Here is a 14,439-nt window from a genome sequence, read left to right as displayed (position 1 = left end):
TCTTTTATCATCTACATCTCTCTGTCCCTCGTTTCTCCCTCTCCCCTGCCGGGCGATACGCATATAACTCACATTCACGGCCCGTCTCACTCTCACGCTCTTTTTCATTTTCATTTTTATTTTATTTTTCCCTGGGATGTCAAAACAGCGGGCAACCGACTCCATGGTAACCGACCTATAATTCTTTTTTTCATCCATTTGTTTTTTTTGTTTTTTTAACTATTATTCAAAGATAAACTAATAATTTTGGGGCCGTTGATTTAATCTAACTATTCATCTTACTAAAGTTATTTTCTTTGCTTTCAGAGCGGTAATTGCAATATTTATGTTCTCTAATTGCAGGCCATGATGTATGTAATTTCTTAACTTTCTCTTTCTTTGTCTCTCTGTGTCTGTGCGTATCGGGGTGTGTCTATAAACAGTCTGTGTCTGTCTGTCTGTCTGTCTGTCTGTCTGTCTGTCTTTCTATCCTCAGTTCCTTCTCTTTTTCCCGTCGTAGTCTTACCAACTCTATAACTGTTTCCTAATTCACTGCATTTAATATTTTTACTATTTATCTTACTAGTCACTACCATTTCTTAGTGTTCCTCTACCCTATACTTACTTCCATTCTTTCTTGACCCAACAGGCATGGCGGCCGATATTCTTACTCAGCCTTGGAGGATGACGGGACCGGCGAGCGACTGGAGATGGAGAGGAAGGTCGCGAGGGGTACAACACGGGACACATCCGCCCTGGCCGCCCGAAGCTACCTCAGAGGTCACCAGCGGTACTCCCTCCTAGAACACTTACGGGATATCGGTAAGTGATGCAGGAGGAGGCTTGGGTGACGGGGAAATGAGAGTGTGAAAGGAAAGGAGTGAAGAGAGCTTCGTGTTTTGCTGAAGAGACACGATAAATAGTAAAAAAGATGCTGGTTTCAAGAGATCTGTGTGAAGCATGTTACACTTGAAATACAACGAGAAATTGAGAATAATAAAGGCTTGAAGGAAGAATAAGGAGGAAAATGTCTGTTAAAGTAAATAATACAAAAGGAGGGAGACGGAAAAGCAATGGGGAATTGGTGAAGAAATGAGGCAAGTGAAAAAGGAAAAATGTCATATGCAATTGATCAAAAAAAAAAAAATGACCTGCGATAGTGCCAACTAAAGACTTGAGAAACGAGAATACCGCAGGTCCTTTGCTATACTGTTCACATTTACTTGTAGGATAATCATCTACGTAATGGGGTTTCTATCTTATAACATGATAAAACTAACTCCATTACGCCTAAATATGTTCAAATCATATTATATGGACATGTCTTAAACATTATCTTACATTTCTGTGGCAATCAATTCCAAATTCTCTTTGTAAATTGGCGTCGGAAGGTATCTGTCACTCCTCTGCCCCTTGAAGTTAAGAGAAAGTTCAAATTCCGGTGGTAACAGGCATCTTCACGCCGTACTGCGAACAGGCCAATTGAAATAAGAGCAATGGGAACGATTAACGATAAATATAAAAAGAAAATAAAGGGAGGTGAATTATAATGCACAAACCTATAAAATGCATGATAGGAAAAGAAGGTATATTTGCAATAAAGTTTAATAAAAAGAAAAAAATCATTATTAAACTACAAAATCATATGGATAGCAATATCGTAGATTTTTTTTTTTTTCAGCAAAGCCTTATTTTTGCAGAAATCAAAAACGAAAATGGCTAAGAGGCTGAAAATAGAAATAATAATAAGAGAAGTAGAATAAAGTCATAAAAATCTGGTAAAGAATAATATTGGATAAGAAAGAGAGGAAAGTTCGTAAAGGCGAGCACTTCATGGGCGTGAAGCGAGTTTGATTGGCTCGTCCGAAACTGAAACGCTGAGAGAGAGAGAGAGAGAGAGAGAGAGAGAGAGAGCAAAAAGCCACCGTAAAAGCATATATGATAATACAATGATTATAAAAGCAATTTCAGGGTATATACAGCGACAAAGATAATAAACACAATAAAATAGGATCATCCGTGAAAAATGAGCGGGAGGAAGAAAAATAGGCTTGATGCAACGAAAGGGAAGACTGTGGTCTTGGAAACAAGGCCAGTGAGAGAGAGAGAGAGAGAGAGAGAGAGAGAGAGAAAAAACATAGATACAGACAGGCAGACACAGAGACAGACAGAAAAATAGTATCAAATAAACAAACAAAGCTATAAATCTACAACTTAACTTAATCCATATCTTCAAATTTCATATTTCAGGATCGCGGATCGACAAGAACTGGTTTATGATCCGCGACTCCTCCGTCAAGACTGACCGCCTCATGACCCTGCAGCCGTACGACGAGCACTGCCCCATCCCGGTGACCCACGGCACGCGGGAGGCCCTCATCGAGCTCTTCCAGGTGAGTGGGCACGTGGGAGCTCATACCTCCCCTCTTCCTTCCCAGCTCGTCGCGGCCTCCATATAACCCCGAGTAGTAAAGAAGAAGCATGTTGTTAGTTGATGGCTTTAAGGTCTTGTCTGCTTGTGCCACACCCCTTTCGCTTTATTCCCTGTGTTTTTCCTTGCTGTACATTAAATATATATGTCTATTTTCATCTCAAAGACAGAAATGGAAGATGTTCCTTTTGACCCAGTCAAAAGTAACAGCAAAGTCAAAAGACAGAGGTTAAGCGTTCGATATCATCCAACCTTGAGCTGTTCATTATTTCCATAAATTATTAATTTTCTTATAAAAATAATAAATTCTTCTAATTGTGTCTTTAAGTTCAAAGCTGAAGGAGATATCTTAATTAATGTAACAAAACCTGCCCGTACATGGTCTCTGGTGATGCAGTGCTCTTTCTTTTCACCCCGGCAGGCGCTGCACCACCCGTACATCTACCCCGTGCTGGACGTGGACTTCGCGAACATCTCGTCCCACACCTACATCGTCACCATCATTCCCCACAACAACAAGGGCACGCTCAAAGACCTCATCTACCGGGTGAGAGAGAGAGAGAGAGAGAGAGAGAGAGAGAGAGAGAGAGAGAGAGAGAGAGAGAGAGAGAGAGAGAGATTAACTGACTACAAAGTTAAACCAATTTTCATTTGTAATTTCAGAATGTATACACATAGCGAATAGCGTAAACGCGTTAGCAATTCAACACTAACAAGAAATAGAGTGTACATGTATTGCCGATGGCCCAATTATTTACCATCGATGTTTATTCAAGAGTTAGAACAGCACGGAAGCATTTGCTCGAGTATGTTATTTTTAAACGGCAGCCGTCGGTGCCTCAAGTTATTACTACATGTAAGGAATTAATTGACTAATTAGAGAGTGTTCATCATCAATGCAAAAGCTATCACATGGCATTTTATAACCACAGTAAAAGAATAATATTGATGACTCATAGGAACATAAGTGCTCATAATCACATTCGAGGGTGCACAACTGAAGCTCTTCATAAACTTTTATTGAGGGTAATAAATGGTGTTTCATAGCCTTAGTACAAGCTGATATAAAGACGATGGACCGTACTCACAGATTGAAGCAGGAAACGGTACATCATAAGGATAAAAAAAAAAGACCGGTGTTTCATAACCATTGTAGGTAGTACTGTAACAGCCAACTATAAGAGATCCTTCCAATAATCCTTTGCACAGGACCTAGCGCTAATCTACCATACTCCACAGTTGCCTTAAAAGCAAATTCTGTGCTTTTACAGAGTCACTGGCAAGACGATTGGGTGGAAAAGTATCAGCAGAGGTCGACGGGGCTACCGGTGGGCCAGGTGCAGCGCCTAGGGCGACAGGTGCTCGAGGCGCTGCTCTTCCTCCAGGATCGAGGCTTCCCCCCTTGCGGCCACCTGCACTCCGGGAACGTGGTGCTGCAGAACGGCGTGGCGAGGTGAGGGAGAGAGAGAGAGTAAATGACTACAAAGTTAAAACAATTTTCAGTTGTAATTTCAGATTATATACACATTACAAGTTACTGAAATGTAAGCGCATTAGCAATTCAACACTAACAAGAAATAGTTTACATGAGAGAGAGAGTCGTACAAAAATTCATATTTCGCCGTGATGGGTTGGTAAGCTTCCGCATCATTAACATTTCAAAAAATCCTTGTATAGTGTTGTGTTCATATTTAAGTTCAGAAATTTGAGGAAGCTATACGAGAAGCCAGTTATGGATCTGGTGGTGATCGAGTAGAAAACCTCATCATTATGGATTGTACGGGACTGTAGGCCTATAGTTTGGTTCGGGCTGTTACAAAGACACGGTGTAGGAGGGGACAGTGACGGGACACTGCCTACGCCCCACGTGAAAATTCAAATTGGCTTACCACAACATTCTCTCATATAGAAGGTCTCCAGTTTATCCTTAACAAACTTGCAGGCGACCACTCAATATCACGCAAGGAGTCTCCATGGTCTAAGGAGGTACTTAGATCATGGGAGTCTCCTTGATATCACCAGAAGCAGACGCAATCACAGCAGAGCAGGATTTTCTTGGGAGTGAGGGTGAGGGATCATGCTAGGCAGGGACCAGGTGCAAGTAACGTTTTCCCCTTACCGCAGACTGTCCGGAGTGGAGAACACGCTGCTGGGCCTCACCTCGAGGATCTACCCCATCATCAAGCGGCGCCTCAAGGACAACAGGGACGCCATTGACTCGGTCTGCTTTGGTAAGTGACATTTATTTATTTATTAATTTTTTTTTTTTTACATAAACTAGGAATTGACAGGTAAATATCCAGACGAACACCACACCAATCTATTTGATATCCACCAAACTACTTTTTCCTGATAAATAAGCTAACCAGTACAACCATATGCTGTAACATTACCGAGACAAACGTTCCAACCCAACCCTATATTTGAAGTAAATCACCTAGTTTAGCCTAACCTAACCTAACCTTCCTGTAAAAAACAATCAACCCATCAGTAGGGGCATCCCCTCTCCCACCCCGCAGTGCTGACACAAGGGGTCCCTCTGAGCAAATCTCTTCCTTTCTCATTCTAATTACTTGATGGCAAGATCCATCAACTTGCTCAAGCTGTGAACTTTGTGAGTGTCCCCTTAGCCTCCTCCACTTAGGATTGTCCCTTACACAGACAATCCAGTGAACCGGGTCAACTTCTGGGCAGCGTGCCACATGCCTGTATAGCCAAAGTTGGCATTCACAGAAGGTGGAATTATGGTAATTATGATTTGATACAAAATCATTACAGTATTATCCCTTGATTCTGTGTAGGCACTTAGGCTATTATCAAAGGTATCAAATTGCCTCTTCAAGTCACTATTTAGTGTCCTTGCCTCATATCTATATGGTAAGACAGAGCACAAAGTGACTCGGGGATATGGATCTTTCACCTTATGCACAAGTATCAACAATGCCATATACTTGTGGTGAGCAATCCATAATGCCCACACAGTGTTCAGGCTGCTGAACTGGAGCCACAGGCCCACCAGGGGAATCTTCCTAATCTTCTGTGAGTATAACACCCTAAGCCAAGCCAATTCACCATAAGACTTCTTGACAAGACAACATTGTTTTGCAATGCATTGCCAAGGTATATGAAATTTCCCAAGATATCAATGTCTGCAACACATGAACAATCTGTACTCTGTCATCTACTAAACCTCCAAATGCCTATACCTTGGTCTTGGCCGAGGAGACCTAAGTGCCTCAAGAGCCATCATCAAAACTTTCAGTGACTCTGCAATGACTACTGCATCATCGGCAAAAACAAGGTCAGTGACCTCGGCATGGGCTTTTGTCAATGGATGGATCATCATCCACTATTTGCAACCCACATTCTGGTAGCTGCCAACTCGCAGGATCCACCGTTTACAACTAGCTCAAAGTGCTCAGCACAATGACGCCTCTGCCCCTATATCTAACATGAACTAACCATCTGCTTTTCGAATAATGCTAACCTGAGAGGGTTGCTCGCAGTGAAGCTTCTTCAGGTCTCAGTAGGGAGCTTGGAGGACATTTGCGTTGAAATGACCCTGAACATCTTCAGCAAGACTCATATCATACCTCTCTTTGTCTCTCCTCAGGAAGGCTCTCGACCTACATAACAGGTCTCCAGATTTCCATCAAGCCACAACTTCTCAATATACTCCAGCATCTCCCTTGAGGCAAAACCACTCCAATGAATTCCTTTGCAGCCTGATGAGTTTTACTTTTGAAGGTATCCCACAAATCTACTGTGTCTTCAATGCACATTGAACTGATTTGAGACTTACTGTACACTCATGGGCACAGTCCAGATCTTTCAATCTCTTGAGATGAAACACACTGTGGATACATCTCAAGATTCCTCTTGACTTGGCCTGAAGCTTGATTGCTGCAACAATAAATGTATGATCAGTAGCACTATAAAACACTTGCCTGCGCCATGACGGGCTGGGGCCGACTTCCATCCAGTCCCCTCAAGAAAGCCTACCGGCGCTATAGGCTGGCATGTAAAAAACAATAAAAAAATATAAAAAATCTCTCCAGAAAGCCTTAAAGTTTTGCAGGATCTTCCAGCATATGCTTACAAGGATATAGTCAATCATTTTAGCTGCCCTTCCAGCAGTGCAGCTCTGGTCTTTAGTACCAAAATCCTGCAATTCTCAACCTTCTGGATTTGTCTGACTTCATTGCAGCCTTAAGTGAATGAGTCGTGTGCCTGACAGCTTGCCGACCACCTTTGCATACACGCAAAACTGTGTCTAGCTCTAGTGCCTCCAAATATTCTCCTACACCATGCCTAAAGGTTTATCGCACTAGTTTCTAGTCTTTACTGTACAAGGTACAGTAGTATGCTTATAATTATAGGAAGGCATAAATTTTTTTCCATTGGTTTATAGGACAGAGGGTTGTTTGAAACTTTTATTGAAAAATTTGTTTTGTACACTGTAAATGATCATACGTATTTGGAAATATTTTAATTAATATTTTTTACATTTTATACAGAATACTTTCTGAAGAACCAAAACATTATTTTATTTGCACATGTGATCAAAAGGCTGAAGTTATCAAACAGATTCTCAGAGACACCAGCCAAGTCTCATTTTAGTAAACAATAACACTGTCCAAATTCATATCCTAAACCCTCAAACAACAATTCTTTTTAATATCTCTTTCCTCCGTGGTTCAAATCCCATCCCAGGCAGTAGGCGTATAGCTCACCCAGCTGTTCCTCCCCCTTTCGGGCTGGTCGATAAATGTGTACCTGATGAAACCTGGGGAAGGTAAACTGTGGCAGTCCCAGATTTCACATTGGCCTGTGTCCTAGGATAACTTTTTGTTCATACCTACCACAGGCTCAAGGTCCAACAGATTGGAGATGCGCACCACAGCCACATGCAGCTATAGCATATGCAACCACATTTACCTTTACCTTTCCTAAATTACCCTATATCCCTATTTTGCTAATGGTTTCCCAAGCTGATGAGACTTGTTAACTGGTAATCAAAGAATGTATATTAGAAAACATCGATAATTAGGATGATGATCACCAGCAGCATCAGCATCAAAATCTAGGAAATTGCCCCATCTCAACTCAGTCAGTTGTCTCAGTCTTTTTTTATCTCTACACTGAGGTCCTTTAACACCTCTCTCCTTCCATAGGTCATGTCCTCTTTGAGATGTGTGCTGGCTACGAGCTGTCAGCAGCCCATCCCACTGCCAAACACCTAGAGGACATCGCAACATACCCTCAGGTAAAGATTACTGCCCTGCAATCCATAGCATTTTCTTTGAATCATTGTTGTGTACAGTTCAGGTAAATGTAGTTAGTCATGTTTTTGATTGAGAAAGATTGCATAAGAAAATGTTGCAAATGTACCTATAAAAAGCCTTTTTTTTGCAGTTGAATACCATTTTCATTTGTTTGAATCTGCCAAATAAAAATGATTATGCAAATTTCACATATAATCTAGGGTTGCATAGGATTTTATTGTAATTATCATTGTAATCACAAATCGTAGTCTCATAAGTATTTCTCTCCATTACGAGACTTACATTCACTCAATAAATACACAAAAAGTATAGCAATAACATTTATAAATGAAACAAGCTCTTGTAACCAGACAATAGATTAGTCATCATTTTTTTTAACCATTTAATCTACCTTTGCAGAAGTTTAGATAAATTTTCATTAGTATCAAAGGCTAATGTGTATGATCAGGTTCAAGGAATTATCCAACTAGAAAAGTAGTCATAGAGTGGCAAGGTGACCACCAGTCAGAAGGATTTATATTGAATGGAATGTTTGAACCAAGGGAACTTGTTAGTTTTTATGCCATTTTCACCCTCAGGAGTTTTCAGAAAAAAAGTAGATCAGAGCTAAGCATTTAGGAAGAGAGACATTGCTGCTCAGGATGGTAAGGGGGCCTGTGTTAAGGTATACTCATGATGTACCTTGTGCTTCCTCTTAATAATTGTACTTATGTATTGGTTGACAGGTGGTGCAGGTTCTGGAGTACATCTTTGGTAATGGTGACCAGTATCCCAGCATAGAAGAGATCCTCTGCCTTGATTTCTTCCGTAACCTGGATCTCCGAGAAATGCGGGCAGCTCCCCTTCCAGTAAGTTTACACTTTTAACCCTAGCTGGCTCTGGCTTACCTTTTTAGGCTACTCTGGTGGTAATACACACAAATATTAGTGTAAATCCTTTCCTGTATTATTAGAAGAGTCCTCCACAATGGAATTGTCAGATTTAAAGTTTCTACATTTTACCAATTACTTTGTCATGAAAATCTCTTAGAATGGATCAGGAAGATCTAGTTCATCCAATATTTCAAATTTTTTTATTTTATTATTATTATTATTTTGACAACTCTTACTCCCTTGCATTTTTTCTAGCTGTATGTCTTACATAATCCATTGTGAATGTTTGAATTATTTTCTTTTCTTTGGTATTTAATTGTAGTTAAACTTGGAGCTCCCTATTGTTGGTTGTTACAGTGTGGTTAGAGATGCATGTGCATTTTTAGTTGACCTGCAAGATAAAAGTTTAAGATTACAGCTATGTGATTGATATTTTTTAATAATGTCTACTGCACTGGAGTAACTCTAGACCATCTTAAAATAACAAAAAATGTCTTAAGTATGACTTACACAACTCTTCTTTATTCACATGAAAATACAAGTATTTGTATATTGCACACTCATTTTCACTATTAATTGCAAAAATCATTGGTTTAAATATGAAGACATGATTCATGCTATTCAGCTAGACCTTGGAAAATATTGATGGTTAACATTGACACCAAAATAAATTCAATTCAGAGACTCGCTGAGCTCTTTTCAGTTAAAACTGTAATCAGTGTAGAGTGAAACATCAAAGGTTGTTCATTCCAAAGACTCAATGAATTGAAAGCTAAAGTTGATAGGTTGAGACAAGCATTGCTCATTTCCTGTATATTGCAATTAGGTAAATACAAATTGAACTTGAAATTAGAAGATAAGAAGGTGATGTGATAAAGAGGTTGAAATCAGTTAAGGGATTAGAAACTTTGGATTGAGAAAATCTAATGAGAGACTACAGAACATGAGGTCATGAATTCAAGTTAGGGAAAATTAAATATGGAAACAACCTTTCAAAGTTTAGTTTCCCACATAGATTGATGCTTGGAATGAGTTGAAAGCAGATGTGGTGTAGCCAAGGAACATTTATGACTTTAAGTCTAAGTTACATAAAAGTAGATAGGAGACAGGTCAACACAAGATTAACTCAAATCCTGTGTACTACAACTAAGTAAACACACACACACACGCACACACACATACACTGCAGTGTGTAGAAGCCAAGCAGGATAAAGAGAAGGCATGGAATAAATGGAGAAAAAAAAGGAGGATAGATCTATGGAATGAGTACAAAACTACAAAAGGAAGAGGAATGCATATGTCAAAACAAGAAGAGAAGAAAAAGGAATTTTGAGAAAAATATTATGGATAAGTGCAAAGACCAGCCGAAGGTGGAATATTTAGAAAGCAACAGTATATTAACAAATAGTCAATTCGGATTCAGAGGAGGACGATCATGTGTAACTAATCTGATAAGCTTCTATTCAAGAGTAATTGATATAATACAAGAGAGGGACGGTTGGGCAGATTGCGTGTATCTGGACTTAAAGAAAGCATTTGATAAAGTGCCCCACAAGAGAGTAATATGGAAACTCAGCTTTGTTGGAGGGCTGGGAGGTTCAATGTTGGATTGGATTATAGACTTTTTAATGAAGAGAGAAATGAGAACAGTAATTAGGAACAATAAATCAAGCTGGACGGAAGTGACTAGTGGAGTCCCCCAAGGATCAGTGTTGGCTCCGATTATGTTTGCAATATATATAAATGACATGACAGAAGGGGTGACAAGCTGTATAAATATGTTTGCTGATGATGCTAAAATAATGAGGAGGGTGGCTAATGAAGAAGACTGTGTAGCCCTAAGCCAGCATCTAGACAGGATAAGCGAATGGTCACGAAAATGGGAAATGACATTCAATACAAAGAAGTGTAGCGTGATGCAAGGGGTCTTGATGAGAAACAAGACCGAAAGAATACAAAGAGCAGCAGCCATGCTGATCCTAAGCCTGACAGACTTAACATACCAGGAAAGATTGAAAAGGTGGTATTGGCATCCTTGTGATAAAAAGGAGGTGACTGCAGTGTCAGGGTAATGAAGGAAAATTACAAAGTTGATAGAGGGGATATCTATTTGTATGGAATGGGGAGCAATTAGAGGACATGAAAAGAAGCTGAAAAGGACAAGATATTAGAAATATATTAAGAAATATAACTTTTCCTATACATGCATAGATAACTGAAACAGCCAGGGCTAAGAGGTTGTCCAATCGAGAAGCTTAACTGACTTTAAAGCTAAGTTTGACTGATTGAGACTCATAAATGGGATCCCACAAGCATAGCTTACTATTTCTTGTCTCACAGCCAGGTGAATGCTCACCATGTTTGACCTTCTTGGAATGTTGGGAAATATTGATTCCCTATTATCGACTCCATGAAAATGTGAAAGACTGAAGTAGTGCAGTGTCTACTTGAGACATTTCTTCTTTACCTCATAATGTACATGCAGTGCAGTGCAAGATCCAGTTGTATAATTCAGTCATAGTCTTGCTTAAAATAAGCTTTATTTTAATACTATCAAGGCATCGCTTTTAGATACAGTATATATACAAGTAAATTCTGTAGGGTAAACTTTGAATGTCCATAAGGAAGTGCCTTAGAATAATGGATGTTTTGTCATATTTTTATGATTTGCTACATGTAGTTTACACTCTTTTTACCCTAAAAATTGAAATAAAAAGGTATATACTGTTATTTTTTTCTGGAGGGGACAATTTTAAAGTTAATTTAATTTCAAGAATGCACATTCCTAGAATTACCTTACTGTAAGATGTACTGTTACAAGATGTTCTTTCTTTTGCATGATATCAATCCAGATCTTCCTTGTTATGCCTGTCATGATACATTCCTTCTGGAATACCTTATATGGTTCTGTGATTGAGACCTTCTATTAGACAGCAAAATATTGGTTAAAGTAAATTAAAATACCCTAAACTAGCTGGTATGTTTATTAATGTTAGTACACAGTCCCTGTATTTTGTTTTCTAAACCACTGTCAGGGTTTTATTCACTTGTTTCTAAAAATCCTGATTTGGAATATTATGTTTTCTCTTAAAGCTTTCAGTGGCTTTGATGGTAAAGTTTTGCTTTGATTTACATTAGTTTGCTTGATAATAAGTCAGAAAGCAATTTAACTATTGATTTATTTTGAAGTTAAAATTTTGAAATATATGTTTTACAAATGCATAAATAATTTCCATTCTGCAGCAGATTCAGTTCTCTTATTGCTGTCTACTTTGTTTCTTGTCTTTCCTTTGAGTAACACAAGGTGAGTGTTTCTTTATAATGTTCAGGGTTAGTTTAGTGTTTTCACTGGAGATTTGTAGCTACACTTGTGATGTTTGTACAATACACCAGAGTTGCTGTACAGTGTTTGTAATATTTCTTTAGTTATCTGCATCAAATGACAGGTGTTTTAGCCTTTGTAATATGCTCTTTCAAGTCAGTTATTTTTATCACACACTTCTGTGCCGACTACAGAATACTACTATTACTATGATTTATTTTTTTTGAATGCGATGTTGATGTATTTTACAGTAGGTTATCTGTAAATTAGATGAGATTTTGTAGTTGATACGGTGTTTCTCTTTTTTGTCTCATAACTACTATGACAAAACAAGAAATGAGAATAAAGAGATATTGCTGATAGTCATCTATAACAGCCATTATCTTTTAATTAGTTTTGTACCCCTGTACAGGGATAGTACATTAAATTACCTCACTTTTTTAAATGAAATTAGCTGTTGTTGTGATATGCGGTAAAAATACTATATATACACTTTTCTGGCTGCTTCTTCCATGGTTACTGTGTATATTTCCTCCCTTCAGAGCCTTCTGTGTCACAAGTGACCAGCTCTTAAATAAATCATGTTTAAGCTCACAACACTGTAGATAATTATATATTTGCTGTAGATCACTCCTCCATGGTATGCAAGGTCTGAATCCTTCTTTAAATGAACAATTATCTTTTGAATAATACTTGACAATAATAAATATGTAATGAATAATGATTATCACATTATCATTGTTCTAACCATTATGGTGCTCTTTTATGTAATGGGTTTTCCAAAAACTTTGCAATAATACATTACCTTAAGACTACAAATAACTTTTAGCAACCATGTTTTTGTGATGAATAAATGACCCTATTGAAGATTTGATATTCAAAACTATTTGACGGTATTTTGTAAGCATATTATACTTGTACAAGAGATCTGTGACATCATCATCATCATTTCATCGACATCTGCTCCTAGGAGCTCCCACCAGGGGATGGCCACGGCAGAAGAGCTTCCAACTTTCTCTATCCAGACACTCCCTCCTTGCCTGCTCAAAGTTTCTCAAAGATCTTTCCCCCCTCTCCCCAACATACTCTTGCACCCTATCCCTCCATTTCACTGGAGGTCGTCCTCTAGCATTCCCTCCCTCTATCTCACTCACATACACCCTTCTGGTCATCTTATTCTCCTCCATTCGCTCCATGTGGCCAAACCACTTTAAGGTCTGTCGCTTCACTTCTTCCACCACTCCACACTTCTTCCCTTCACCCCTGTGACATTCCAAAATGCTCGTACACACTTTCATTACTCATTCCATCCATCCTACTCACACCACAAGCACTCCTCAAATAACTCATTTCCACTGCCTGCACTCTAGACCTCTGACTTTCATTCCAGGCCCACATTTCACTTGCATATGTGAGGGTTGGTACTATTATTGTATTTCTCAAATCCCTCTTTACTTCCATGCTCACACTTCTGCCATTCATGATTCGTCCCAAAGACCCTACCACCCTTCTTCCTTGCAATGCCCTTTCTCTCATCTCTCCCTCCATACCTTAGTATGCATCTCATGTGTGGGGGGGCTCCACTCACACAGCTCTTCTGGACAGAGTGGAGGCAAAGGCTCTTCGTCTCATCAGCTCTCCTCCTCATACTGATAGTCTTCTACCTCTTAAATTCCGCCACAATGTTGCCTCTCTTTCTATCTTCTATCGATATTTCCATGCTGACTGCTCTTCTGAACTTGCTAACTGCATGCCTCCCCCCCTCCCGCGGCCCCGCTGCACTCGACTTTCTACTCATGCTCATCCCTATACTGTCCAAACCCCTTATGCAAGAGTTAACCAGCATCTTCACTCTTTCATCCCTCACGCTGGTAAACTCTGGAACAATCTTCCTTCATCTGTATTTCCTCCTGCCTACGACTTGAACTCTTTCAAGAGGAGGGTATCAGGACACCTCTCCTCCCGAAACTGACTTATCTTTCGGCCACCTCTTTGGATTCTTTTTAGGAGCAGCGAGTAGCGGGCTTTTTTTTTTTTTATTAATGTTTACTTTTTTGTGCCCTTGAGCTGTCTCCTTTGCTGTAAAAAAAAAAAAAAAAAAAAAAAAAATACCACCATGCTTACACATAACTGATCCAAGGTACTTAAATTCATTGACCTCCTCCATTTCTTCACCATTCAAAATTATTTTGCATTCTTTTTCACATTCAATTCCCACTCTATATGGGCATACAAAATCTACAACCTCACTTCTACTTCGCTCGCAAACCATCACTCTACTTTTGTTGACATTTACTTTCAGCTTTCTCCTATTACAGACACTATCAAAAACACTGACCAAATTTTGTAGGTCACTTTCATTTTCTGCAATGAGCACCGTGTCATCAGCAAACAGTATCGAATTCAGTACCCACTTCCTTCCCTCATCGAACAGTCTTACTCCAACTTCTCCAACTTTGCCCTTCATTTCTCTAATGACACTATCCTTATAAATATTGAATAACCATGGTGACATGACGCACCCTTGTCTTAAGCCCCCTTTTATCTCAA

General features: G+C 39.2%; 1 protein-coding gene across 11 annotated transcripts in view; it reads left to right on the top strand.

The window, feature by feature from the left end:
- LOC127009055 (slowpoke-binding protein-like) overlaps positions 1-14,439 on the top strand; it is a 111,144-nt gene that overhangs the window by 83,727 nt on the left and 12,978 nt on the right. For 7 of the 11 annotated variants that reach the window (XM_050881754.1, XM_050881753.1, XM_050881761.1 and 4 more), the window contains 8 exons: positions 629-801; positions 2,230-2,372; positions 2,832-2,957; positions 3,682-3,863; positions 4,535-4,641; positions 7,585-7,676; positions 8,421-8,543; positions 11,661-11,678. In XM_050881754.1, coding sequence (XP_050737711.1) covers positions 629-801; positions 2,230-2,372; positions 2,832-2,957; positions 3,682-3,863; positions 4,535-4,641; positions 7,585-7,676; positions 8,421-8,543; positions 11,661-11,678 — 964 coding nt within the window. The remainder of the gene's footprint in view (positions 1-628; positions 802-2,229; positions 2,373-2,831; positions 2,958-3,681; positions 3,864-4,534; positions 4,642-7,584; positions 7,677-8,420; positions 8,544-11,660; positions 11,679-14,439) is intronic. The other 4 variants (XM_050881756.1, XM_050881755.1, XM_050881760.1 and 1 more) reach the window with 1 other exon arrangement.

Source organism: Eriocheir sinensis, chromosome 39 (genome assembly GCF_024679095.1).
Source record: "Eriocheir sinensis breed Jianghai 21 chromosome 39, ASM2467909v1, whole genome shotgun sequence".
NCBI classification, from domain to species: domain Eukaryota; kingdom Metazoa; phylum Arthropoda; class Malacostraca; order Decapoda; family Varunidae; genus Eriocheir; species Eriocheir sinensis.
This window is presented reverse-complemented; position numbering and strand designations above follow the sequence as displayed.